This window comes from Aulostomus chinensis, chromosome 10, assembly GCF_037954235.1.
Source record: "Aulostomus chinensis isolate RoL2024-O1b breed Wild chromosome 10, RoL_Achi_v1.0, whole genome shotgun sequence".
In the NCBI taxonomy this organism is placed as follows: Eukaryota; Metazoa; Chordata; class Actinopteri; order Syngnathiformes; family Aulostomidae; genus Aulostomus; species Aulostomus chinensis.
The window spans coordinates 3,885,792-3,911,041 of record NC_141329.1 but is presented as its reverse complement, the minus strand read 5'-3'; the positions used below and the strand labels follow the sequence as shown (position 1 = coordinate 3,911,041).

Below are 25,250 nucleotides of genomic sequence, written 5' to 3'. Positions count from 1 at the left end.
TTGTGTGTGTTTTCAGATGTAGATGAGTGTGCAGAGCTCAACGGAGGATGCCAGCAAACGTGTGTCAACACTCCGGGCTCTTATCACTGCGAGTGCAGCGAAGGCTTCCGCATGCACGCCGATGGTCGCACCTGCATCGGTAAGCAGCGAGTTTCCTGCTCTTTTGGCATCAGTTTCCTTTTTCTTCCTCTCTAAACAATCAATTATTGATTGATTGTGAAGGCTCATGGCTTTCTTGAGGAGAGGGAGAAGAATATGGAACAGTGTAATTAAAATAGTCTTTTTTGGTTATGTTGAATTAGGAGAATAACCAAATATATTATATATACATTTAAGGTTTTAATGGGCATTATTGCTTGCCCACTTGAAGGCTTCTAAATTTCATACTTGTTGAAAATCAGTACTTATTTTGTCTCATTTAGAGATGCACTGCACAATTTTTTCTGTTCTGAATTGATTATTGATTGAATTGATCTCCCAATATAGACAATAAATCTGATACCAGAGCTCTTTTTTTTTTGATAATTGATATTCTAGCTATGTGTTTGCAGTGTATTGTTCAGCCTAATGTTAACTTTGTACTGCTAACTATTGCATTTGTGTACCCATAGTGATGCTAACTTCCAGATTAGCCAACAAAAGTAGGCCATCCCTGCACCAGTCTATTATGGCCGGTTCGTGGTCCAGTGTAAACTATAGAATGGACACTTCAGTATCTGCCGCCAGTTCTGATATTCTCGATCTGACATCCATTTCTAGTCTTATTTCTCTTACTTGTGCTCCAATTTGCCATCTGTAGGTTTGTCGTTGTGTCTGTTGAAGTCATCAGTGTTAAAAACCAGGCATTCGTTCAAATTTATAGCTTGTGTGTGTCATTATGTCTGTGTTTAGAGTCCCTAGAAGGCACAAGGCTGATATTCTTATTTGGCACATCATTAAATCACTTGAGAAATTGGATGGAAAGACAATCAGACAGTAACTATGGGTACCAAGTGGCTGATCCTGTTTCCAGACTTTACCAAATCATTTCCTGTAATTTCAGTGTGGTTGGCGTTTAGGTGTGAAAGCTATTTTAGATTGAATTTGTAATTTGTGCTGTGGTTTTTTCGTGTTTTCTCACAACGTGTCTCGATTGCCTTTAAGCTGTAAATTCCTGCTCAGTTTTGAACGGTGGATGCGAGCACAAGTGTGTGGAAGTGGGGAACAATCACTACAAATGTGAGTGTCGAAAGAACTACCAGCTGAAGAGAGACGGGAGACACTGTGAATGTAAGTCCTTTTTCAACAGATGCTCGCAATATGTCATATTTGATGGTTTGGAAACGGTCACTGTGCATTAAAGAGCAGGAATTCCGAGTGGTCTCCCTCCAGATATTGAAAAGTATTCTGTGGATCTTGAAGATATCCCATCCAGCCTCACGCAGGACGGAAGACCTGTTTTTGTGTTTATGTGTATGAGTGAAGAAGCTGCAAGTGCAGGAGTTGCATAGAAGTGGAGATTTAAAATGAAGCATGCAGAGAGGTTGTAGAATCACCTGCTGGGCTGACGCGGCTTCAATTTATTCTTTGTGTGTGTGTGTGTGTGTGTGTGTGTGTGTGTGTGTGTGTGTGTCAGTGAGGGACCCATGTGCGGAGAGGAATGGGGGCTGCAACCAGCTGTGTGTTTCAGAAAATGGTCGGGTTCAGTGCCGCTGCCGACTTGGTTTCAGTCTGGCCGGAGATGGCAAGACTTGTGAAGGTGAGGAATAAGATAAGACATTATTGCACTGACACACACACACACACACACACACACACACACACACAAGCACACACACACACACACACACGCACACACACACACACACACACACACGCATGCACGCACACACACACAAACGCACACACACCTGGACTGCAAAGTCAATGCAGATTGGAGTGAATTACCGTTCCTGTGAGTTTTATTCATTTTAGACAAACTTTTAGTTGACATGAACCCACGTGACTCTGTGATTCCTTGAAGTTAGCACTAGCATCACACTTTTCACTCTCTTGTGTTTGTTTTTAGCTCAAATCAATGACACCTTGTTTCATATTGGCTGATATGTGTGAGAGTTTTTCAAACTGACATCTGGAGTCACCCAGTAGTCATGTGGAGGGTTGGGACTGAGGCAAATTTCACCTGTTGGGTGAGAAATCCTGTTTAGTTCCAGCCAAATTTACCTCCTCAAATTTGCCATTTTGTATTGAAACCCTTCCGGCGTTTTCATGGCTTGTGTAACAGTGCAGCTGTGTTCGGTTCATTCTCCTCTACCATCAAAACCCGAGCTCCAAACAAAAGCTCATTACAGGCTCATTTTTATCATAGCCTTTGCTACTTGACCCCCAGACTACTAATCAAATCATCTGTGTTGATTTGTGTGTGTGTGTGTGTGTGTTTTAAATGACAATTTGGTAGCAAAAATGTGTGTCTGTTTCACTTTGTGATACGAACCATAACAACTCAGTGCCTTGTGACCCAGAGAGTTGACCTCAGCTTAGCCAAGAGTGTCAAGTTATTTCACTTCCAGTAGGACAAGAGGACATATTTTAGTTTCGTGGAATTTGAAACACTCAGCGATCCTCTTGTGTCTTGCAACATCCATGATGCGTATAAATCATTGAAGATGACTTGCTTTCCCGTCTTTTGCATTAGGTGACATTTCTGTGCACGTATCATGTCACCGTGTAAAGAAGCGCATCTCTTTGTATCATCTCCTGCCTCCAACAGACATTGACGAGTGCACTTCAGGTCATGCCAAATGTTACCACAGATGTGTCAACATGCCTGGGTCCTTTAGGTGTGTGTGTCACCCGGGCTTTGAACTTGGTGCCGATGGAAAACAGTGCTATCGTAAGTAAAGATAAGAGTTGGTGCTGCTACTGGAAAGATTACAGCAGAAACTCAACTCTCTCCCTGATCAACAAATTAGAAGTTTTGCTCAACACATTTCTGACTGCAGAAACGTTTAAATTGTTAAAGGAATTATTGTGCTTTGACATTAATAAGCACATTGCATGTACTCTACTCTTCCAGCATGCACGCATGCTTTCAATACATGAATCTGTAGCAAATAATTACAAGACTGAGGAAAACCAAACCAATTACTCCTCATCAGCGAGAAATGTCCCATGATGTTGTGCTTATGTCCCAGCTGTGGCTATATGCTGCATTTGTGGTTTTGGTCTTCTGTGCTCCAGGCATTGAGATGGAGATCGTCAACAGCTGTGAGAAGAACAACGGAGGTTGCTCTCATCACTGTGAACACACCACCAGCGGCCCCCTCTGCTCCTGCAACCACGGCTACCAGCTGGACCGGGACAGGAAGACCTGTGTAGGTAAGAACTCATGTCTCGGTTTCACGGCTCTTTCACTGCTGTCACTCTCATTCATGACTCACTCTAACTGTTGACTTGTGTATGTCTTTCTCAGATAGTGATGAGTGTGTCAGTGGGGAGTCCTGCTGCAGCCACTTCTGCAGGAACTATCCTGGCGGCTATGAGTGCAGCTGCAGGGCCGGCCACAGACTAAACCCAGACGGCTGTGGCTGTGATGGTGAGAGTGCTGGATGCTTGGCGCGTTACCTCGTCGGGTGGTTTTTTTTTGTTTTTTTTAGTGTTTTCGATGTTTCAGTACTCGTAGATCCCACAGTACATTTACTAACTGTTCAAGCTTCGATATTAAAGCTCTTGCACATCATATTTTCACATAAATGAAATTGCGTCCACACGATGCTCATGAAGCTCATCCCCACCAGGTAAATCTCTTCACGTTTCACAGTATATGGAGTTTGTGTATGTGGCTGCCAGGAGGATGCATTCTGAGCTTGCTTGATTGACAGCGCATCTGCACGACACTTAGACCAGAACATGGAACAAATGATTTAATCTCGTCAGTCCAAATGTTTGCAGACAAATGGATCCCATTCTAATAGTGAAGTGTGTCCTTTCGTAGCGATTGTGTGACACTCAAAACAATATGTGCATGTCCACATTTGTTTTTGATAACTGACGCTGCCACAAGGTGGAGACAAGTATGACTCTACAGCTTTACCAGTAACCAGTAACGAAAAGCTTAACATTTTATTCACCAAGAGTCAAATTAGTAATTCATTAAACCCATGAATATTATGGCAAAAAAATTCAGGGAATTTAGGGAAGAAATCATGTCAACTGACACCTCCGATCAGAGAAACATCCCAAAGTGCAACCGAGCTCAATCCAGCACAACTTGTCTGTCCTTCCACTTGTCTATCACTTGAGCTCCTGTCTGTATCAGCCTGACTGACACACATTGACTTCAAATAACAATCCAGTTATTAAAAACACAAACTTTCAGAATCACTATGAATATAAGCACCTTCAAACATCTGATAAAAAGAATGAGTTTGAGCCTGATCTCCAGATAGAAGCTCGATCATTACTTTCTGATGATTCCAGCATGATATCTGGCTCCTACATCACTTACAGTGTCAATGGTCTTGGCCGTGTGTTGTCCTGTAGACACTGACGAGTGCCTGGCAGAGACCTCAGGCTGTGAGCACTACTGTGTCAACACCCTGGGAACCTACGAGTGTTTTTGCCGACTGGGCTTCCGCTTGGATCAGGATCAGCACTCCTGCATCTGTGAGTAACATCATACAGTGCTTCTCCTCGGGTCACATTAGAGATGTTCCGATAACGTTTTTTCCTTCCTGTGCACTGATCTGATACCAGTGTGTTAAACAAAATACACGTATGCTATCTTTTTTACCATCAGTATCAGATTGGTGCACTTTATCCCAGTAATAGAAGCTTTTTCATGTATGTTCATCATCTACGTGATCATTTTTTTTTACCCTAATTTTATGTGCTAGCTCTGTACGGCAGAGAGCTGGAGGATGATGAGGAGGAGGAAGAAGAGGAGGAGCAGTTTGAGGTCCACAGGTTACCAGACCTGCTCTTCCGCAGGGTTCCTCAGCTCCTTCAGTACACAGCAGCCTTGCGCTCCCGCCACGACAGCGATGAGGATGGCGAAGACGATAAAGACTTGGACACTCAGAGGGAGCGACGAGGAGAATTTAGACTGGACAGCCAAATAGGTGCAGTGAAACACATCTGATACTCAGACTAAAATGCAAACAAACAAAAAAAAAGAAAAGAAAAATGTACATCCAGGTTATCATTTCTTTTTTCAGTGTGTCTGAGTAACTCCTTTGGGGACGACTGCAGTTTGAGCTGTGATGATTGCGTCAACGGAGCCTGTCGTAGAAACAGCGACGGCTGTGAGTGTTCACCTGGATGGACTGGGATCATCTGCAATGAGAGTGAGTACAGTTAAGTGCTTTGTCTGCTACATCTGTTTCTTTGCAACACAAGGCCTTGGCTGCAGTACGCTCAAATTTGCGCAAACACTTGACTCAGAAGGCTTGAGTGCAGAATTTTAAGTTTCCCACATGCTTCAGAGAGATGTTTTCCCTCTTGTATAACTAAAGGAAATGGTCAACATTTTAGAAACATTTGGAATTGTTTTCTTGCCGTGAGTTAGATGAATAGATCTATTCTGCTCTGACCTTTCACCTGCCAACAACCAAAACAACCTAAGACTCATCATTATTTTCTTCATGATTAACCAACTGGTGGTGGAAGCAGAGATCAGCGCCATGTCCTCATGCTAAACGAATCACCTGCTGGTACAGTCTGATAGAAGCTACACTCGTGTTAACATTACTATATGTTATAAGACAGAAAACAGGTATTTCACAAAGTAACTCTTTCTAAACTTTTCAAGGTTTTTGGGCCTTTATATCACACATAATCAAACTTTTCAGACAGATGATTGTACAAGTATGGAGGCCAGAATGAAAAAATACTGCCTTTATAACCCAGGAACAGGTGAGATAAATAACAAGTGCATAACCACACACACACACACACACACGCACGCACGCACGCACGCACGCACGCACGCACGCACGCACGCACGCACGCACGCACGCACGCACGCACGCACACACCTCAAGGGACCCTCCATATCCATATGAACTACCCACAGCAATGTGGTCTAGTTTAAGAGAGAGATGAGATAGCTCCCTGTGTACATCGATCCAGCGCCATATATCAAAAACTGTCGGCTCTTCTATGTGGGAGGGTGGGTTGTTTATAGACTCCTGAATACAAGAGCACCGGGGGAATCAATCTGTCTACTGCTGGAGCGAGGCCAGCATGCCTAAGGCCAAGGATGTCCACTGCTGGGATAGAAAGCACGGCTCCCTCCTTCCCATCCAGCTCGGTGATTAATGGATGTCTTTAGTATGAACCCAAGTCGGGCTGGTAATCATGAGAGGGAAGCCATGTGGGATAAGTCTGTTAGAATCAATCTGTCACTTTTTGAAACACACTCCTGAGGTGGTGTAATTCGGATGCTTACCCCGAAGGTGATGGTTATTGAGATGTGCAGCATTTTCAGGTGAATTAGATTACAGTGATATTACTGCCTGAAAATGGAATACGAGAGTTGGTAATGGCATCATGCTCTGAAAGGATAAAGGAATAAGAGCTAAAACATGGCCACTGTGGACCATTTTGGACCCCTGTGGCAGGGTTGAATAATTGTCCCTAAGTGGCACGTTGCTGGATTATTTTGTTAAATTACAGCTGCGGTGAAAATATGAATAAAGGAAACAGTCCATTATCTGTTAAGAACGTCTATTTTTGGTGAAGCACTCAAGTAAACAACCAAGCATCAAAATCCTGGAGCAGCTTGTCGACTTTATATTATTGCAATATTATTAATGTGCGAACACAGTATTATGAAGTAATATTGTCAATTATACACATTGTATTCAAACAGTCCAACGTAGTTTGCATCACTTAACATGGCTCAAGTAAAACAATCATTTCTGTCAAAATGGAGTAGAATCAGTGCTTCAGAATTCACGTTACTGCTCATTTACACTGGTTAATACAGACGTTGTGTTTAAATTCTAGTGGGGCACAAGTAATAACAACACTTGATCTTTCTGTTGAAATAGTAAAGACAAGGAAATCGAGAGAAAACACTGAGTCTTAACTTGATTTATGTATTACATCTAATGTGCTTTCACTGTATTGTTAACTGAGTTAATTTCCCATAGAGTAACATAAAAAGGCTGTGAAGCGTGACATGGAATCTACCCAGACGCTCATTTGATGGATTGTAACAATTTCACACATCTTTAAGATCCAGCTGGATCATATCGTAGTTGCTAGCAAGGCCAGAAGGATGAAGGAAGTCAGAGGGGCCTGCACTGTTGGGGGGGGGGGGGGGAGACAGGATAGTAGGTGAAAGTGTTGACTGACTTCTTAATTCTAGAGCACAACCCTCTCGCTAAATCCCTCTGGCACACAGACGAGCTGGAAGTTCAATCAGGGAATTCTCTGCGTTCCTGATCCCCTGTTTTCCCTTCTCCAGCTTGTCCACAGGGGACCTTCGGACAGGCCTGCAACAGTCTGTGCCGATGTCAGAATGGAGGCACGTGTGACCCTGTGACTGGGAAGTGTTTGTGCCCCCCTGGGGTCCAGGGCCTGCTCTGCGAGGATGGTTTGTACACTAATTTACTCACATACACACAATAAGCTGGTCTAGTTTATCCCTCAGTATGAGCTGAATTTATCACAGTTTGCTGATGATATTTGTTTTCACAGGTTGTCCCAGGGGTTATTTCGGAAGCCACTGCTTGAGGAAGTGCAAGTGCCCCAACAACGGACACTGCCATCGTCTGTATGGAGCCTGTCTTTGCTCCCCGGGATTATATGGTCGCTACTGCCACTTGCGTGAGTACCACCGTGGTCTTATCATGATCTTATCATGATCAATGTCATGATCCTCATGTCAATCTTTGTAATTTCAATACCAGTGATAAAAAAAAGACAATCAGATACAAGAAAATATAAAATGGATGCTACTTTTCAATTTCATCTGGACTTTTACCATCAGTACTTCTTTTCTATTACTTGGTTAGTTTGGATTTTACAAAATTTACAAAGTTCCATAGATGCTCAGCTGTTTCTCATCTTAGTCATCATCGTTTGACACACTTAGCCGTTTTGACGGTGGCACCAGATGAGAGGGCAGCTCACGGGGGAGCCAGTGACCCTCCAGTTTTCCCTCGATAAGGTGGACGGCTAAAGCAAACTCTTCATTGTCCAGCATGCCATCCCCGTCGATGTCTGACAGCCTCCAGATATGAGCGAGAACAGAGTTGGGCAGAAGGGTGCTGGTCATCCACTCTTTGACTTTGGTGCCGCTCAGTTTGCCCTCATTTGGACTGAGGTTGTAGAAAATCTCATCATATTTGGGCTTGTATTTCTCCACCACCCACTCATCGAAATCGATTTCGCTGCTGTCGTCAGTGGGGAGTTCCTTGAAGGGATGTCTCCTGTAGTGTGCCGGCCGGAACGTTCCCAGGAATTCACCATCTAACACCCCAGGAAGTGATTTCTTTATGAGCTCCTGTTGTTGGAGTAAAGGCACCAGGTTTGCTATGTCAGTGGACAGGAGTTTGTCCAAGGAAGCCATCAGACTCGGTTTGAGTGTCTTGAACTTTGAGAAATCTTGACCCAAGAGTCGCTCCTGGAAGTCAAAGATTTGGAAATGGAAGTCATTAATACGAGAAAGCGGCAGGAACATGAGCGCAAGTCCACAGAACAGGAGACCGCACACTGCAGGATTTACTGCAAATTCAAAAATTCCTTTATTTCACAAAATGTATTTATAATGGCCAACACACTCTTAAGGGTTGCTGTAAGTAATGTATTTGTATGCATGAATCTTATGTCATGGCTTAGAGAGCGCCATCATTTTGCAGGTGTGGGGGGTGTGGGGGTGGACCAGAAACCGGGGTAGAAACAGAAATTGCAATTACTGAGCAAATAAACTGCTGACATTTTTTTTCCCAAGTAGTTCCACTAATAGTAACAGTATGTACCTTATGACCTGAGTGGGAGAATGAGCCCCTGTCAGTATGCAGTCCTATTGGTCAAAAACGAGGAATGTGAATTTTTTTACTCATGCAATGACCCCTTCATGAGAGTGATCAAGAAGTATCGTCTTCATCGCAACTTATACGGTTTCACAGTTTGTATAAATACTGGATATCACATTGATGTGAGCTGTGAAATGTGAATGTTACTCCACAACATGCCAAAACACATCAGTTAATGTTTTCTGCCTACATGCAGGCGTCAGCTGCAGGCCCAAAGCATCATTATTTTCAACCGCTCGGACTCCAAGACGAAGCGAAAAGAGGTCAAAGGTCCCTGAGAGTTCCTTGTTCTTGCCATTTTAAAGTAAACACGAGGGTGTGGATACAGCAGTTATGAAGTGGTGTGTTACCTGCATCTTGGTGCAGTCTGGAAAGTCACCAGCTGGAACTCGATGCTGTTGCTGGATCTTGGTGAAGATTACAGGAAGCTGGTAGATCAGATTGTGCTTCTTACTTTCTTTGCAAAATATAGTCGGCATCTCCTGCTTCAGATAGCTGATGATGTGTGCATGAGCCTAGGAGGGATATGACACACAGCAGGTTTTTTCGGATGGATTACATGAATTCTGAATGTCTGCTCTGAGATCTTACCCTTACTAAGCGAGCCCTCTTCACCAAGTCATTAAGTTTCCGTACAGCCGCATTACGCGGCAAGTTCCTGATGTCAGCCAGCAGATCTTCCTCCTCCAGCTCGATCAGCTGGTAGTGGTCACACGTCTGCCTCGGCTCTGACCAGAAAGATCCGATGTAAACTCTCAGAATCTCGGGGGTTCTAAACACTTTCCCCAGTGACCACATGAGGGCGCCATACACTCTCATGAGCTGCTGTGAGTCCACTCTGTCAGTTTTGTTCAGGACTACTCGCAGCTTGTCCTCGTGGCCACACAGAGCCCCGAAGGCCCGGGTGAGCTCATCGGAGAACTCCAGTTTATGTGCATCAAACAGCAGGATGATTCGATCCACACGCTCTGCAAACCAGCGCAGCACTGCTGGGAAGTCATAGCCTGAGGACGAGGAATGAAAACACAGGGTTTTCATTAACGCTCTAGGTAATGTGGTAAGCCTCACTGCCTGGAGAACAACAACACGTAGCATATCCCAGCGGCCCTCGCTGGTTTCAAGCCATTTCAGTTACACCCACAGATTAATGAGTCCACAAAGCAAAGCAAAGTCTGCTTTCTGGCTTCCTGCTCATCTCCTCCCAGTTCTCTGTCAGATTACTTTCATCTGTTGGGCTTCTGACTCAGAATCTTGGATTATGTTGGACTTCAGTGAAAGGCTTCAATTTGCACTGAAAGGAATCTCACCTCGACTCAGTTTTCTCTTTGCAGCAGTTAAGATGCCAGGTGTGTCGATGATGCTGATGCTCTCTAGGACCTGATTTGGCATCTGAACGCACTGAAACCTGCAAGGGAAACAATGCTTTTACCAAAACAGTGACAAAAATGTCTTTGTTTATTTCATTTGCTCTGCTTTCCAAGAACAGTCAGTATAATGAGGAAAAGACGAAGCAACAACACTGAAACAATGCCCTCTTTCACCCTCCCTCCTTCTCTCTCTCTCTCTCTCTCTCTCTGTGTTGTTGATTCTCATCACCTGTTTAGAAAGGTATTTCCAAAAGGGTCCAAATTTCTGAAAGGTTTTTTGGGATCCACTGTCAGGGCATTGCCTGGTATGATTCCCTCCACCTCTCCGTACATGAGGGCTGTGAAGCAGTCGGTGGTTGGCTCTGGACCAACTCTGCTACCAGGAAAATCTTGTTCTATTAGATATCTGCAGACAAATACACAAAACCACTGTCACCATCCTCCACCCAACCACATACACTCCTGAACACAAGCAGATAAAACATAACACAACACCCCTGCGTTTATCCTCCCTGATATATTTTTATTGAATCTTTATAATAAAAAAATGCATGTGAGAGATTCATTCAGGAGTACTTAATAGATGGTGTGTTAATAAAAGTTTTTTAAGAGAAATGAAATCAGAGCTCTTACCTGATAAATGTTGTCTTTCCGGTTGAGTACTGACCCATCACCAAAACCATGGGTTTGTTGTCAAAGTCTGCATCCTCGTAGCTTGGAGAGTGGAAGTGATGGAAAGAATAGTATTTCTCAATAGGCAGCAGCCTTTTGTAATAAAGATTCTTCAGCTCCTCCGTCACCATGTTGACATCCCCCAATGTTTTAGGATTGCTTCTAAGCCTGCGGAAAGACATTGTGATGCCTTCTTTGCTGTTTTGTTCTCTGTGCTGATGTGGCTCACTCTGCTAAGACCAAACTGAAAGATAGAAGAATGTGAACAAAGAATATTGTCAGATTCTCACAGCTGTCTGCTTCATCCTGCAGCGGGACACTTAAGAGGGTGGAGAGGGTGTAACCAGAGACTGCAGCTGCACCTAGCATAAAGCCAGTGTCAAGAGGGACAGGGTGGAGTGGAGTTTAGTTTTTGTTGCTGAATAGTTTGGCTGATTTCATGCAGATTGATTGTTCTTAATCATGAGTGGGGATGTGGCAGTGCGCAGCTTTTAAAGGTCTTACATAAATCTCTCCTTGTTTGTGCAGTTCTTCCTGCTTAGAGTTTGCAGAACTTGGTCCCACTTTAAGTTTGTTGTTCCAGAGGCTGTGAGGAATGATGCACCTCACAGTTCTTTGATGCATCAGCTGAAACAGGATGCGGTTGCCTCACATGTTGTTCATTTTTGCAGCTATTTTTAAATTTTGTCCATGTCAAATCTCTGCGTTAGTTTTCATTGTTATCCTCACGTGGCTGACCACCATTTTATGTGGTGACTCACTAACTTTTCCTCCCAACATGAAGGTAGATATCACTCTTCTCCTCCAAGGCCCACAGAGACCAGTGGACTGCGAGTTAGCTTAGCACAATGAATGGCAGTGGATGGGGAGTGTTAGCATACCTCTTTCAAAAGTCTTGAAACATACTTTTCTCTAAAACTGTTTTCCCTGCACTAACTTAATGAGGGTTGGCCAAAATACTTCTGTTCAGACACATTGTGTATTTTGTTTTCAGGTTGTCTATTCGTCCCAGTCTTGTTAATGAGATGTAGCTGCAACACTTTTATTCAAATTTGGGTGAAAAAAAACAATTGATTGGATGATGAACCTCAAAGATTGTGATGGTGGAAGGTCAAAGTCAGTGTGACTAACACGCAAAAGCGGAACTGCTGGATAATTTCACTGAAAAGCTTGTGCCCACTGTGCCAGCAGAGCTCCCAAGATTCCACATCACTCTGATATAAAAAGTCATAGATACATTAATAAAGTCTTCTAGTGTAGAAGTCTGCACATGCATCATCCTGCACTATAACAACTACTGGAAACGTATAATTCAAAGGTGTGTATTTCACTATGATGCCTCACAAGCATAAAACCATACGCCCAACGTTAAGCTAACTACTTTGTGGTTTCCCTCTACTCATAAACTGGCTTGTTATGTCTTCCGTCCCTCAGCGTGTCCCAGGTGGACACATGGTGCAGGCTGTTCCAAGGAATGTGTCTGTGTTCGGGAACATTCCACTGGCTGTGACCCCAAGATGGGGAGCTGTTTCTGTAAGCCTGGATACCATGGCCCACAATGTGAGAAAGGTATAAGTACCTCACAGGAATACAATCGTAAATACATTTATTTATGAAACCATAGCTGTGAGATCCAGGAGGGAGGTAAACTTCTGGAGGTCAACTGCCTAACTCACACGTCTCAGTGTGAACAAATTACTGTTGCACTATTTCCCAGCTCCAAATATTAGAGTGACCCAAGTTTATTCCTGTCGCAGTAATAGCTTTACAGTTGCCAGCAGCTGAAAGAGAAAAAAATAAACTTGGAGCCTTGCTGTTTCCTTCCAATGCAGTTATGATATATTGCTGTGTAATGGAAAAGTAGTTGAGGCTGTTGCTGCGATTGCTTTTAGAAACCAACCTACAGTGTTCCCAGAGTCGCTAGCTGAGATTTTAGCATCTGACAGGAGTTAGCGCCACAGAATGTGTTATGTAATCATCCATGATGTTCATATCTCTGTGTGTCTGCATGTGTCCCAATGTAGAATGTGAGCCAGGCTCTTTTGGTGCAGGCTGTGAGCAGCCATGCGACTGTCCAGGTGGAGGGTCATGTGACCCCAGGACTGGAGAGTGCAGCCAGCGATGTCCTGCAGGCCTTCATGGAGACAAATGTCAGCTGGGTGAGACAAACCTCCCCACAGATTTATTTATTGATGTGTTGAGATGTTTGCTTTCCACTCAAAAAGGATCTCATGAAACTTGATCACGCTGAAGCTTCAAGAATCTTTTAGCTTTAAACTCTGATTTAGATTATTTATCATTCATCTGGAGGCCCCCGTGTGTGAGGTCCCTCGACTGGGCAGCGCCCTCAGGTGGCCATTGCTTATTAAACCATTATAGATCTAATGTGGGACCGTGGCCTTAGATGCATGTGCCTGCATGTATAATTTACATATTGTGCTGATAAAATATGGGCATGCTGACAACACATATTGTTACAGTTGAGGTTTCAGATTTGCTCCGGCTTTGTCACTGCTTATAAATCTCTCTTTTTGTCATCTACTCATTCTCTACTCGCTTTGATGGATGAAGTGTGTTGAATAGGTGAAATAGATATGGCTTTCTCCCCAGTTCACCTGGTCAGTGCAGGTGTACTTCTTATTAACTCCACAAGCAACAAAACAAAACAAAACCCCAGTGTTATTTGTCACTGCTGCTGAATACAGGAGCTTCTGGCAGAGAGCATGAGTTCTGGTCTCTGTGGGGCGGACTAAGATAAGAGAACAGGGTTGTCGTATGTCATCGCTAATGCACAATCCAGGTCTACTGGATCTGTCAAAGACAAATGAGGGAAAGAAAAAGCATCCGCATTTTCTGGATTGTACTTCGCTTAAGTTGGAGGCCGGTTCACGATGGGGTGATGCTCCGAAACCATTAGTAGAAGCTGAGTAAATGATAAGAAAACGACGGAGTCGGCTATTTCCTAAATTTTTCTAATCCCATTTCTGCAATGGTGTTTAATTATATCGTGCGTGTGTGTGTGTGTGTGTGTGTGTGTGTGTGTGTGTGTGTGTGTGTGTGTGTGTGTGTTCCACTAGCCTGTCCAGCTGGGAGGTTTGGCGACAGCTGCCGTCTTACCTGTGACTGTGGAGGAGCTCCTTGCGATCCGTTGACTGGCCAGTGCATTTGTCCTGCAGGGAGGACCGGGGACTCATGTCAGGAAGGTACCGCCATCGTTCATCACTGTCTTTCAGCATGAGTGTTCAGGTATTATAACATTGTAAAGTGTTTCAGGGATGATGATGTTGTGTATGCTAACTAAGAAGTTAGCAGCTTCATGGATGTATTTTTTTATTTTTTTTACATTGGATTTTGGGTCATTGATGGAATAAACAGTGGCGAACTTCCAACACAATCTCCACAAAATAACACCCATTTTAATGTTTAAAACATAAATGCAACCTTTAGAGGTGAAAAGCCGAAGATGAGCAAACTACACCAGAGGCGCTTGACTTCAAGGTCACCACGACCACCTTCATGATTCTTCTGGTTTTGGCACGGTGACGTTTAAAGTCCCTGACGGCAACCATAAAGACGCATGAAAAGCATCAAAATTGCACTGTATTTAGAGCTGAATTTTATGCATAAAATAAATACCACACGTAGATTTTGAGACGAGGGAACTGGAAGTCCAACAATGCTTACTTATTACTGTGTATGCCACTCATTCCTGCACCACTGTTGCGTAGTGCTGGACGGTAGAAAATGACATGTGACTGGAGATCAGTGTGAACTCGCTGACATTGCAAGCCATGTCGTATTTGTCCAGCCAACCACCAGCTTTGATGTCTTTATGCCTTTTTAAACCAAACCAGTCAGAAAGTTACTTGAGAAAAATGACTCCTTTTTAGACGCGCTGAACATGTTTCTCCACAAATTGTAAGTGGCTTTAGGGATTAACATAGGAATAACTCATGTAAGGAGATTATTGCTCACTTAATCTGACAGATAATTGATTCTCCCCAGACTGCCCTGTTGGATTCTGGGGGTTGAAGTGCCAGTCATCCTGCCCTCCCTGTGAGAATGGAGGCTCCTGCAACAAGCAGACTGGCGTCTGTGACTGCACGCCTGGTTTCATTGGATTATTCTGCCAATATGGTGAATTTCCATTTCATCACATATGTTCATGTCACTCTGGCCAAACAAAGACACATCTTGTGTAAATTCTAGTGACTGTCCTAGTCAGAGACACAGATCATGATCTAGTCTATTTGGTGTTGTGTGCAGTGTGTCCCGCTGGCTACTACGGACCAGGCTGTCTAACCAGCTGTTCCTGCCATCCTGAGGCTTCTTGTGACTCACAGACTGGTCAGTGTGTCTGCCCCCCTGGGAAAAGTGGTCATGACTGTAAAGCATGTAAGACCTTTTTTTTTTTTATTCCTACAAAAATAAGAATTTGATAAAGCAAAGAATCAAACGCATGTCAACGTTTTGTGTGACGCATCTCTGACCTCTGTAGCGTGTGAGTCGGGTTACTGGGGTCAAGGCTGCCTCACTAAGTGTCGGTGCAGTGAGAATTCTGCGGGCTGTGACCCTGTGACCGGTCAGTGTGTGTGTGAGGCCGGCTTCACCGGACACAGCTGTGAAGAAAGTAAGTTATCTCCCAGGGTGTTTAAGTGAGTGCTGCCACCATGGGGCGATCCTTAGTTATTACTAATTTTCTATCATTTACTGAAAGTCATTTCTTGGATATTTTATTTGATGGCATGTTTTATCTCTGCTGCATCTGCAACACATTTATTGCTAAGCTCGATAACCCCCCCCCCCCCCGACTGTTCTGTTGGATATTGAGCCATAAAGATTTTAGCTGCCTTGATTTGATTATTAATCCAACATTTAGCATGGTTTTTTTTTTTTCACTGTTTGCTCCTGATAATTTGCCCCCTCTTTATGTTTCCTGTCAATGCTCACAGAGTGTGTGAACGGCACTTACGGCAAGGAGTGCTTGCAGCAATGCCAGTGCCAGAATGGAGCCTTGTGTGACAGCATGAGCGGAGCCTGCACATGTTCCCCAGGATATACCGGCTCGTTCTGTGAAAAGGGTGAGTTCTCATCAGTTTCCAATGAGCAGTCCTTGTTTTATGAGACCAAAATCAGAATAAATTGTGACGCTGCGCTGTCGCAGTGTGTGGTTTCTTCTTTATCGAGGACCGACTGTGTATTAAATGTAAAATCAAATGTATCAGTATATTCAAATGCTTGGGGACTTATTTCAGTTGAGATACATTTAGACAGCTTTACCTTCCTGTTGCCTTTCAGATTAAAATGTTTTAATTCATGGTTTAAATTAAATAAAACAAGAGGCTTATGAAGTATTTGGTATGGGACACTGTGACTCAACTGTTTTTGATTATGATCCTTTTCAAATTTTTTTTTTTTTTTTAAGAAAATCAAAAATTAGTGACAAGTTTGTACATATGTGTAAAGCTGAAGGGGCCCAATCTTAGTTGGGATCACTGGAACATAGTATATTAATGTACCGTTTATAGGGGCCATATGTCCATTGGACAAGTAAGTTGACTTTTGCATACATTGCCTACAAAATGTGATTAAGTGAAGTGCTCGTACTTGTAGATTTTCAGATACTTTTATAAAATACCTCAAGTATCTACAAGCTGTCTGGATGTTAACTGAAGTCTAACTGTTCTCCACTGTCAGGCGGACAGCTCTATTCACGTGTGGCTCTGAATTGCCATTTATTGTTTTATTATTTATTGTGTTTTATCCATTTTAATATGGACAATACACTTTAACGAACATCTGTAACAGCCGTAAATATGCTGGATTTTAGCATTCCTGCTAATTTTCATTTTAATCCTTAGGTAGGTTGCTAACAAATGCAACATGGCTACTTTTTGGACGCATGTTTGCTAAAAGTGACCTAAAATATTCATCCACATCTTTACTTGGCATTAAAATGAGGCGTACTGATCCAAGAAACCTTTTATTTTTATATTGACTTTATATTCAGTTCTGAATTTGGTACTTTAGGGAACTATGTATCTATTAAGACTGTAAGACATTAAAAAACAAATATTGTGAAAATATTTGTCCTCTACCACTTTGACAGTAAAAGCAGTTTAACACTCATACTTGGTTTTTCATATAACAACGTCCGTCTTTAGTCCACCAGAGGGCGCTGCAGGATTTTTTTCTGGCCTTGTTCATCTCTCATCCTCAATGAATCACTATGTAATCCATAATGTCAGAAGCAAAACCAGTTTAAAACCACACAAATCCCATGATGTAATTTGTGTTAGTCATTCTGGGACAGATGGACTCTGTTTTATTCCTTTATTTTCATCATCTCAAGCATCCTGCCACATCCTTCTCATCATTGAGACATTTTTTCCTGAAGTGTGAGACGGAGCAACAGTCAACGTAAAGGATTTGTTCTTGATTATAGTCTTTTGACTTGCTGTGGCCTCATGTTATTACAAAGGGTAAGATTTACTGTAAGTGTACCACCAGGCCCAGAAACTCATACCACCTCTGTGGTACGCAGAACATCATGAATCATGACCATGTCACGCTAGAACACAGCTCCGTGTCGCTAGTCATAACAGTCTAATGGCTTCAGGTGCAGACGTCATCCTGATTGGAGCTATCAGTCTGACCAGGTTCTGTTTCTGAAGGCCTTTCCCCTCAAACAGAGGTGTTCAGTTTCTCAGTCTTGTGCTGGGCCTCTTCCTAAAGCAGAAATCAGGAAGAGGCCTGCGCCAAGAGAAGGACCAGATCACCTCCGTTGTTCTGTTTCACAGAATCAAAATAGAAAGATTTGACTTTTCTTTTCAGTGTGTGATCTTGCATTGGCTATTTCTGTAGACACACACACACACACACAGAGGAAATAACTGCAACTCGGAGAGCTTGTTACTATAGCAGAAGCATTTGAGCATTTCTGCAGCGTTGAAGTTGATGCTAAACATTTCAGTCATGTTTCATCGGCGGAAACAAGCCAATGTGCTGCCACGGGCTCTGAAAGCTGGACCACCGCTTCAATTAAGGTGGATTGTGTGCCTCATTTATCCTCTGTAGCTTTGATGTTTGCATCAAAATAGTTCACTTTGGTCACGGTAAAAAGAACTCTGCTTGGACAGCATTTAACATCTGAATTACTGTTAAAGAAACTGGCTTGTGTAGTTGTCTTGACCTCTTTCAGTGTATGGATCTTGAATAGCACCAGGAAGTTCTATTCTATGTCCTCTCTATCCGCTCTATTTCTGTGGTCTGCTCTCCCCCGGCTGTGTGGTCCCTGAGCTTGCTTTATGGGCTGACAGCAGTGCTTCTTACACAACCGGGGATCTGGAAGTAATCCTCCTGTCTTAAAGAGCTCATTTAGTCTAGAGATGGAGTCTTTCAGCGATGACACAGTGTGTGTGTGTGTGTGTGTGTGTGTGTGTGTGGTGCTTGCAGACTGAATGTCCTGTGCCTACCTATAAAGTCAGTGGGAAGAGTGTAATCTTACAGACACTGGTAAAATCTGATCTGCTCTTGGGGTCATGTAGAGATCAGATCGCCCCCTGCTGGCTTAAATAGATAATAACCTTTGCCAAATGAACTTTTCAAAAAGCTCCCTCAGGTTTGAGTGAGTAGCCGATATCTGCTGTTTTTGAAAAATAAGCAGAGTTCAAACATGTTGATGTGATTACTGTGCCTGGACTTAATACTCCATGAACAAGGCGGATCGCCATCTAAGATGTTTTATCTTCAATATCAGAGATGCATTGAGCTCGTTTCATCTCAGCCTCACAGACGCTCAGTCAACAAATGCTGATGTGTATCAGAGAAAACACATTTTCCTGCAGGATTAAAAAGACCAGCTTGTTGCCATGGTGTCAGTGATTGCTATAATAATAATAAACAGAAGACAATAACCAGTGCTTTTGCTACGGTGTTACCACTGGGTTAATATGACAGCATCCACAGTGTGCCAGCTTTAATAGCATCGCAGCCTAACCACTACAGAGGCAGGCGAAGACGTAATGCTGTCAGCGTGGGAACACAGCAGTGGCCATGCCAGAGACTGCTGAGCAGGATGGATACTTTTCCCCAATTTGAGGCCTGAGGGCAGAAAAGTAAGAGCGGACAGCATCATCAATTGGAGCTGGCGAAGGAGGATATGATGCATGTACTGGAGGGAACACCCTGAGCTCTGTGGCATTTATAATACATGAAACCACCAAGTTACACATTTCTGTCGCAGCCCAATTTGTGGCTTCCTTTGGTAACATGGTCCACTGCTTTCCTTATAGATAGACGAGGTAGTATATAAAGGAAATTAAAAACTGCTGGCTGCTGAGATAATTGGGACAGACTCTAGCCAAACCAGGCTTGGACTTTTTGACATATTATTGCAACAGAAAAGAGAAGAGGCTGTTCGAGGAAAGAAATGTTAGTAAGAGCCATCAATCAGTCAAAAGAGTTCCGGGCAGGTTCCTGTTAAAGCAGAGCGATGGAAGTACTGTCTGATCACATGGGCCGTTCAGTGACAGCCATCCAAAGTAGACAGTGAGTAACAGTCATTCCTTCCTGCTCTGGTGAAGTCGCACTCACACTTGGTCCTGCAGCCACGGGCCAGGTACTCGCGGAAGGGAGTCACAATGTTTTGCAGACTTTCTGAGTGTCAGTTGACTCTAAAGAACCTCTCTGCTTGAGAATGGGACGTTCTCCCTAGCATTAGCACAGATGCTCTACTGTAGCTAGGTATGTGTCTGAAGGCAGCACAGTAACCTGGTTTTGTTTTGTCATATATTGGTGAGGCCTGTGGACTCAGCAGGTGCTCTAATTACCAGCTCTCTGTGCCCCCCTTCTACCCCTAAAAGAGAACGGCCTCCTCTCACTTTGATGTGGCCTAGATCCACCACACATGTGGGACATGAGCTCACTTAACGAACACAGACGCTCTGCAAATGAACAGCCTCAGCTTGATGCTGCAATTTGATATTGGTATTTTCAGTAGGTGGTAAGACAGAGAGGGAAAGTAGGAGGAGAAGCGAGTGAGAGAAAGATGAGGAATGGAAGAGAAAGAACTGAATTTTTTAAAAAAAGGTTGGCATCTAAATCTTTTTCCTCTCCTCTTTTGTGAAGCTGCCAATTCTAACCAGTCGGATGTTTTATCTTGGCCCACAGTGTGCCCGGACGGCTTTTACGGTCTTGACTGTGGCCAGATGTGCGAGTGCAGGAACGGTGCCCGCTGCCACCACATCACAGGAGCCTGCCTATGCACCGCCGGCTGGGCAGGACCACAATGCATTCTGGGTAATGGAAGCCACATCATTAAAACGGGGTGTGAGGGAGGCCCTTGCTGCAACCCATCACAACATCCTCTCCTTAAACACAACTATGATGTGTTTGTGAACAATTATCTCTGTAATGAGACATTGCCGATGACTTTTTTAGGGATGGGTAAGGGTGGAGAAAGGAGGGAGGACAAGAGTGCCCTGCAGCGTTCATGCTTTAATGGAGGTCTATTCTGGCTAAATGCACCCACGTGTTTAGAGAGATCAACATTAGAGAAGGAAGAACATAACTTGGAAGGCTTTTTTCCATCGCTAACCAATCAGCGCTCTCATGCTAAAGTTTCTAGGGGATTTCATGCCCTTGTTTTAACGATTCCAGAGAAATGCCAGCTAAAGTTCTTAGTCTGTCATTCTGCAGTCTTATTCAAGGTTGTCCTCTTGCCACAGCCATTATGTGGTTCTAACTACCAGCGCCAGAGTCAGCAGAAAGCCACTAGCATGACTTAATGATGTATCTCTGTCATTAGCGCATTTTCCTCTTTCTTACATTCCAAATGTGATTTTGGACTTTGGTCGTTAGAGAGAAGTTTACAATATGTGTGCTGTAGACCATAATTCTCCAAAATGTCACTTTGCCTTATTGTCTCATACATCTGCTGTGAATGGAGCTGCCACAGCATATTTGAGAGTAATATAGAATTTTTTTCCTGTTTATGTGCATGTGTGTTTTACAATTTCGTGTGCCTGTTTGTGTGTGCGGTTTGTGTGGGCAGAATGCCCGGAGGGTCATTTTGGAGAGCAGTGCAGTCAGACCTGTGAGTGTCAAAACGGGGCCAGGTGTGACCACATCACGGGGCGATGCAGCTGTACGGCCGGGTGGACTGGGATCAGCTGCCAACTGCGTGAGTGACTCATCATCTAGTCCTCAGTGTAGCCAATTCTTTAGGATGACAAATCCTGTCAAAGGATTTGCTGCTACTCTCTGAAAGGTTCATAGCCAATTTACCACAAATGAAATATACTTAAAGTCCTCCTCCAAACTTAAGTGTGTTTTTCTTCTTGTTCCCACACTTGAGTGTTTGAGCTTCACTGTGTCGAGTGTTGTATGTGTAGTTTGAACCTGGATGAGTGTTTGCACACACTTAAAGTGTAAAATCGGCCCATGAGCACCGTGTGAGACATCGCAAACAGTTTGGAAGCTTATCCTGCGCCAATCTATCGAATAGAATGCCTTTACTGTCATTGTACCAAAAGAACTACCAAAATAGATACCTCACGATACAGCAGGTAAAACAAAAAGGCAAGTCCTACACAGAAGGAAGGTTGTAATAGATTAGCTGTAAGAAATGGTGAGTGTTTTGCTGCCTAAACGCAGTGAACATGGCAGTTATTTGAGTTCAGGAGGAGGTGTGACCGTCCTCGTGGAATCAAGAGTTCCATATAGAGTAGACGCTTCAACAAAAGTCTCTCATTCAAAAGGCAAAGTAAAACACAGGGAGTTCAAAGTCCATAGGAGGAAAACAAGAATCGACAAAAGGGGTCAACAGGACGAAGTCCTGGATGGATACAAAGTACAAACAAAACCAAGTAGTCCACAAGACTGAAAACTAAGAACTTGGGGGGAACACGGAGGAGCAGGGAACACGAGAGTGACCATGACAAAGCGTGACAATGGAAATCACAATGAGAGTCACAGCAACAATGAACTGACCAGAGACAGTGTGAAGCACAGGTTAAATATGCAAGGAAACGACACACAGGTGGTGCAGTCATACACAGGTGAGACACATGAGGTACTCACAGCAGGGCGCACACGGGAAGAAAAGACCTGAACTTCAAAATAAAACAGGAAATGAGACTAAATCAAAAGGGAGCACACAGGAAGACAGGACACTAACCACAAAATAAAACAGGAAATAAAGACATGAACCATGACAGGCATGTTCCTTTAAGACAGTCACACTAACTGACTCTGTGTCGTGTGTGTTCAGCATGTCCTGCTGGACGATATGGAGAATACTGTTCCAACCAATGTTTGTGTCCAACTGGAAGCTCCTGTGACAGCGTGACGGGTCAGTGCTCCTGCTCGCCTGGCTGGACGGGAGCTACTTGTGAGTCAGGTGAGTTCTACAGCGCTACCTTGACAAAGACACCTGACCTCCGAGTCACAAACAAATAGAGAGCCAGTGCTTTTGGGCCTAAATGTGAGCTGCTTTTGGCCCCCAAGGTCAGTGTGTGTGGCCCAAATGTAGTGAGCATTGGTTGACTTGGGTCAGATTTGCATTGTCTGTGGTTCAAGGCCAAATGTGAGCCATACAAGCAGTGAAGATGCTCAGTAGGATATCCTTCATCCACCGGTCTGTGTCTTCAACATTCAAAAACCTGGCAGATATAACTTACCTGACATCTTCTCTCCCTCTAGAGTGTGAGGAGGGACGATATGGAGACAACTGCTCCCAGATCTGCAGCTGCTTGAACGGAGGACGATGTGAGCGAGCAACAGGAAGATGTGTGTGTCTGTCCGGCTGGACAGGACGGCTCTGTCAGTCAGGTGACTCCCTCAGCATCACACAGGATCCTGCCAGCCCTCCTCCCTGCCTCCTACGTGAATCATCAGATCTTGTTAAAGCGTGTTGAAACATGTGAATAAGCATGAAAGGAAAGTGGTGAACTTTTTTCTCAGATACCACTGTTGCATGCTTAATGTCGATTCTTGTGGGTTTTGTCTGAAGCCTGTTCTGAGGGATTCTTCGGCGAGGGCTGTGAGCGGAGGTGTGACTGTGTCCATAGCTCCGGTTGCCACCATGTGACAGGCCACTGTGAGTGTGAACCTGGCTGGGGAGGTGCCAGGTGCGACAAACGTGAGTGTGTTTAGGACAGAGGAAATTGAATCTGAATGAACAGACAAAGATCGTTTTGTGTGAGACTGAAGTGTGTGTTTGCCTGCCTGTGTATTTCATGGCCCAGCCTGCCCCCAGGGCTCCTACGGTGCTTCCTGTGCCCAGCGATGTCAGTGCCCGGCAGGGGTGTCCTGTCACCATGAGACAGGGAGATGTGGCTGCCCAGCTGGACTTACAGGGCCTGGCTGCGAACAGAGTAAGAATGAATAGACTAATGTATTTTGATGAAGTACATCAGATATTTTGAAGTATTTCTCTTGGGAAGTTAAAAGGCTATCGGAGTGGAACAGCAATACTCTCCGCTCTCTTTAAGTGGAAATCTGTTATCCCTCACTCAGACAGGTAGAGCAGCCTATAGCAGCACAGGCAGAGCTGGAGGGTAATTATACTCAAGTACTGTACATAACTGTACTGTCTCAATATATCTGTACTTTAGCATTTATGTTTCAGAAGACTATAGTCCACTGCATTTCTAAGAAAATAGTACTTTTACTCGATTACATTTATCTGAACCAATCTGACTCGATACTTTAAAGAGATTTTTTTTTAAACACGTTAAGATGATTTACTTGCAAATACTTTCCTACTAAGAGGAATTTTGAGAGAAGACTTTTGCTTTTTTATTTGTATTTTTACTTGTGTTCAAGTAAATGCACTTTGTTGAGTGTCGGTGCTGAAACGGTTGGTCATTTCTGCACTGGTAGGCAGATGAGTGCCTGTGTCCTCTTCGCTGCTAGCGCCTCCAGTGGCCCATCTGTGCAAAGGGGGGGGGGGTGTAGCATGATTCTCGCGAGTGTGTGCTGTGTCCCCTGGTGAAACTTCCAATCAACTGGATTGCATAGCAATGGACGAGAGCTGTTGACGTACTGTACATTTGAGGAGAAAACTGCTTTTTTTTTTTTAAAGTCTAATTTTCATTAAAACATAGGTTTTGTATGTATACAAAACATTTTTTGGCACATGGCTAATATTTTTGCCACGTATTCCGCAAAATAAAACATGACGTCTCTGCCATGTTGCCATGAATACTGTCAGCGAGAAACACACACTCCTATTAGGAAAGAAAGTTTTCTTGGTATTGAAATACTCCATTTTTTCCCCCCCTTATCCACTCGTGAAAGATTAACGTTTAATCCAGGAAACACGCGGCACTAAACCCTCACTGTCACAGGACTTTATTGAATGTTTCATTATGTGGACCATACCCTTACAGACTGAGCTCTCAGCACCACCTCAGCTCCCTTCCTCTCCTCACACACTCCCCAGACATCTGATAAATGTTACACACCGGTTGCCAAGTAAAACAGAAGGCATTGTTTTTGTCTCCTCAGCAGCGGATAAGGGCTTTTGGAAAGCAGACATGCATAATGACAGCGCCGTAATTGCCTCTTTAGTCTGGAGTCCTTTCTTATCTGTCCCCCACGCTGCCTGCTGCTGCCTGACAGAGTGGCTGAGTGCTGCAGTCTCACCCGAAAACATGTTCGGTTCACAGATTCATCTTGTTCACTCTGACTGATTGTCTGTGGATTGCATTCATTATTGTGATGGGTGTATATGTATGCATGGATGAAGGGTATGTGAAAGAATGTCCCTCTGTGTCCATCTGGATTTGGGCACTAGGGAAAGTTGTTGGGCGTTTTAGTTTAGTGACCAGTCAATATTGAATGTCCCAGTACGTTCACACACAAGTCTGAGGCAGGAAAGGGAAATGCGTCTTTGTTCCCACAAGCTACTGAATGTTTAGCACCATATCTGCCGTCATGAATTAAACAAAGAAGATTTGTTACCAATACTAATAATAATAATGATAAACAATTTACCACTATATTCAGTTATCATCAAAGTCTGAACTTGTATGTCATTCAGCACTTGTGATTTCTTTTTAGACCAAATGCTCCTAATGATGTCACGACTAATTTCCTTTCATTTATTTATTTATGCAGACACACATTAATCAACATTTCTGTAAATGTTCCCGCGTTAGGCAGCTGGCTAATTTTCAATACT

The 25,250-nt window shown here is 43.7% G+C and overlaps 2 protein-coding genes across 2 annotated transcripts in view; one reads left to right on the top strand and one right to left on the bottom strand.

Annotated features, from left to right (window-relative positions):
* egfem1 (EGF-like and EMI domain containing 1) overlaps window positions 1-25,250 on the top strand; it is a 51,462-nt gene that overhangs the window by 19,484 nt on the left and 6,728 nt on the right. The window contains exons 6-29 of the mRNA XM_086215627.1: window positions 17-139; window positions 1,144-1,269; window positions 1,616-1,738; window positions 2,750-2,872; window positions 3,220-3,357; window positions 3,452-3,574; window positions 4,522-4,644; window positions 4,875-5,099; window positions 5,196-5,324; window positions 7,451-7,579; window positions 7,684-7,812; window positions 12,497-12,631; window positions 13,087-13,221; window positions 14,140-14,265; window positions 15,068-15,199; window positions 15,329-15,457; window positions 15,561-15,692; window positions 16,015-16,143; window positions 20,234-20,362; window positions 21,117-21,245; window positions 22,335-22,463; window positions 22,766-22,894; window positions 23,076-23,204; window positions 23,311-23,439. Of these exons, the coding sequence (XP_086071753.1) occupies window positions 17-139; window positions 1,144-1,269; window positions 1,616-1,738; window positions 2,750-2,872; window positions 3,220-3,357; window positions 3,452-3,574; window positions 4,522-4,644; window positions 4,875-5,099; window positions 5,196-5,324; window positions 7,451-7,579; window positions 7,684-7,812; window positions 12,497-12,631; window positions 13,087-13,221; window positions 14,140-14,265; window positions 15,068-15,199; window positions 15,329-15,457; window positions 15,561-15,692; window positions 16,015-16,143; window positions 20,234-20,362; window positions 21,117-21,245; window positions 22,335-22,463; window positions 22,766-22,894; window positions 23,076-23,204; window positions 23,311-23,439 (3,183 nt within the window). The remainder of the gene's footprint in view (window positions 1-16; window positions 140-1,143; window positions 1,270-1,615; window positions 1,739-2,749; window positions 2,873-3,219; window positions 3,358-3,451; window positions 3,575-4,521; window positions 4,645-4,874; window positions 5,100-5,195; window positions 5,325-7,450; window positions 7,580-7,683; window positions 7,813-12,496; window positions 12,632-13,086; window positions 13,222-14,139; window positions 14,266-15,067; window positions 15,200-15,328; window positions 15,458-15,560; window positions 15,693-16,014; window positions 16,144-20,233; window positions 20,363-21,116; window positions 21,246-22,334; window positions 22,464-22,765; window positions 22,895-23,075; window positions 23,205-23,310; window positions 23,440-25,250) is intronic.
* Window positions 5,815-11,337, bottom strand: LOC147254097 (EH domain-containing protein 2-like). The gene is made up of 6 exons (XM_086215623.1): window positions 11,024-11,337; window positions 10,620-10,796; window positions 10,331-10,428; window positions 9,615-10,027; window positions 9,374-9,538; window positions 5,815-8,611 (listed from the first exon to the last, which is right to left on the bottom strand). The coding sequence occupies exons 1-6, from the start codon at window positions 11,242-11,244 to the stop codon at window positions 8,054-8,056; spliced, it is 1,632 nt and encodes a 543-aa protein (XP_086071749.1). The 5' UTR covers window positions 11,245-11,337; the 3' UTR covers window positions 5,815-8,053.

Coding starts and splice junctions, on each gene's coding strand:
- LOC147254097 (XM_086215623.1), bottom strand. CDS start 11,244: ATGTCTTTCCGCAGGCTTAGAAGCAATCCTAAAACATTGGGGGATGTC. Junction 10,797..11,023: donor GGAAAGACAACATTTATCAG/GTAAGAGCTCTG, acceptor ATTTGTCTGCAG/ATATCTAATAGAACAAGATT. Junction 8,612..9,373: donor CAGACTGCACCAAGATGCAG/GTAACACACCAC, acceptor TTTGACTTCCAG/GAGCGACTCTTGGGTCAAGA.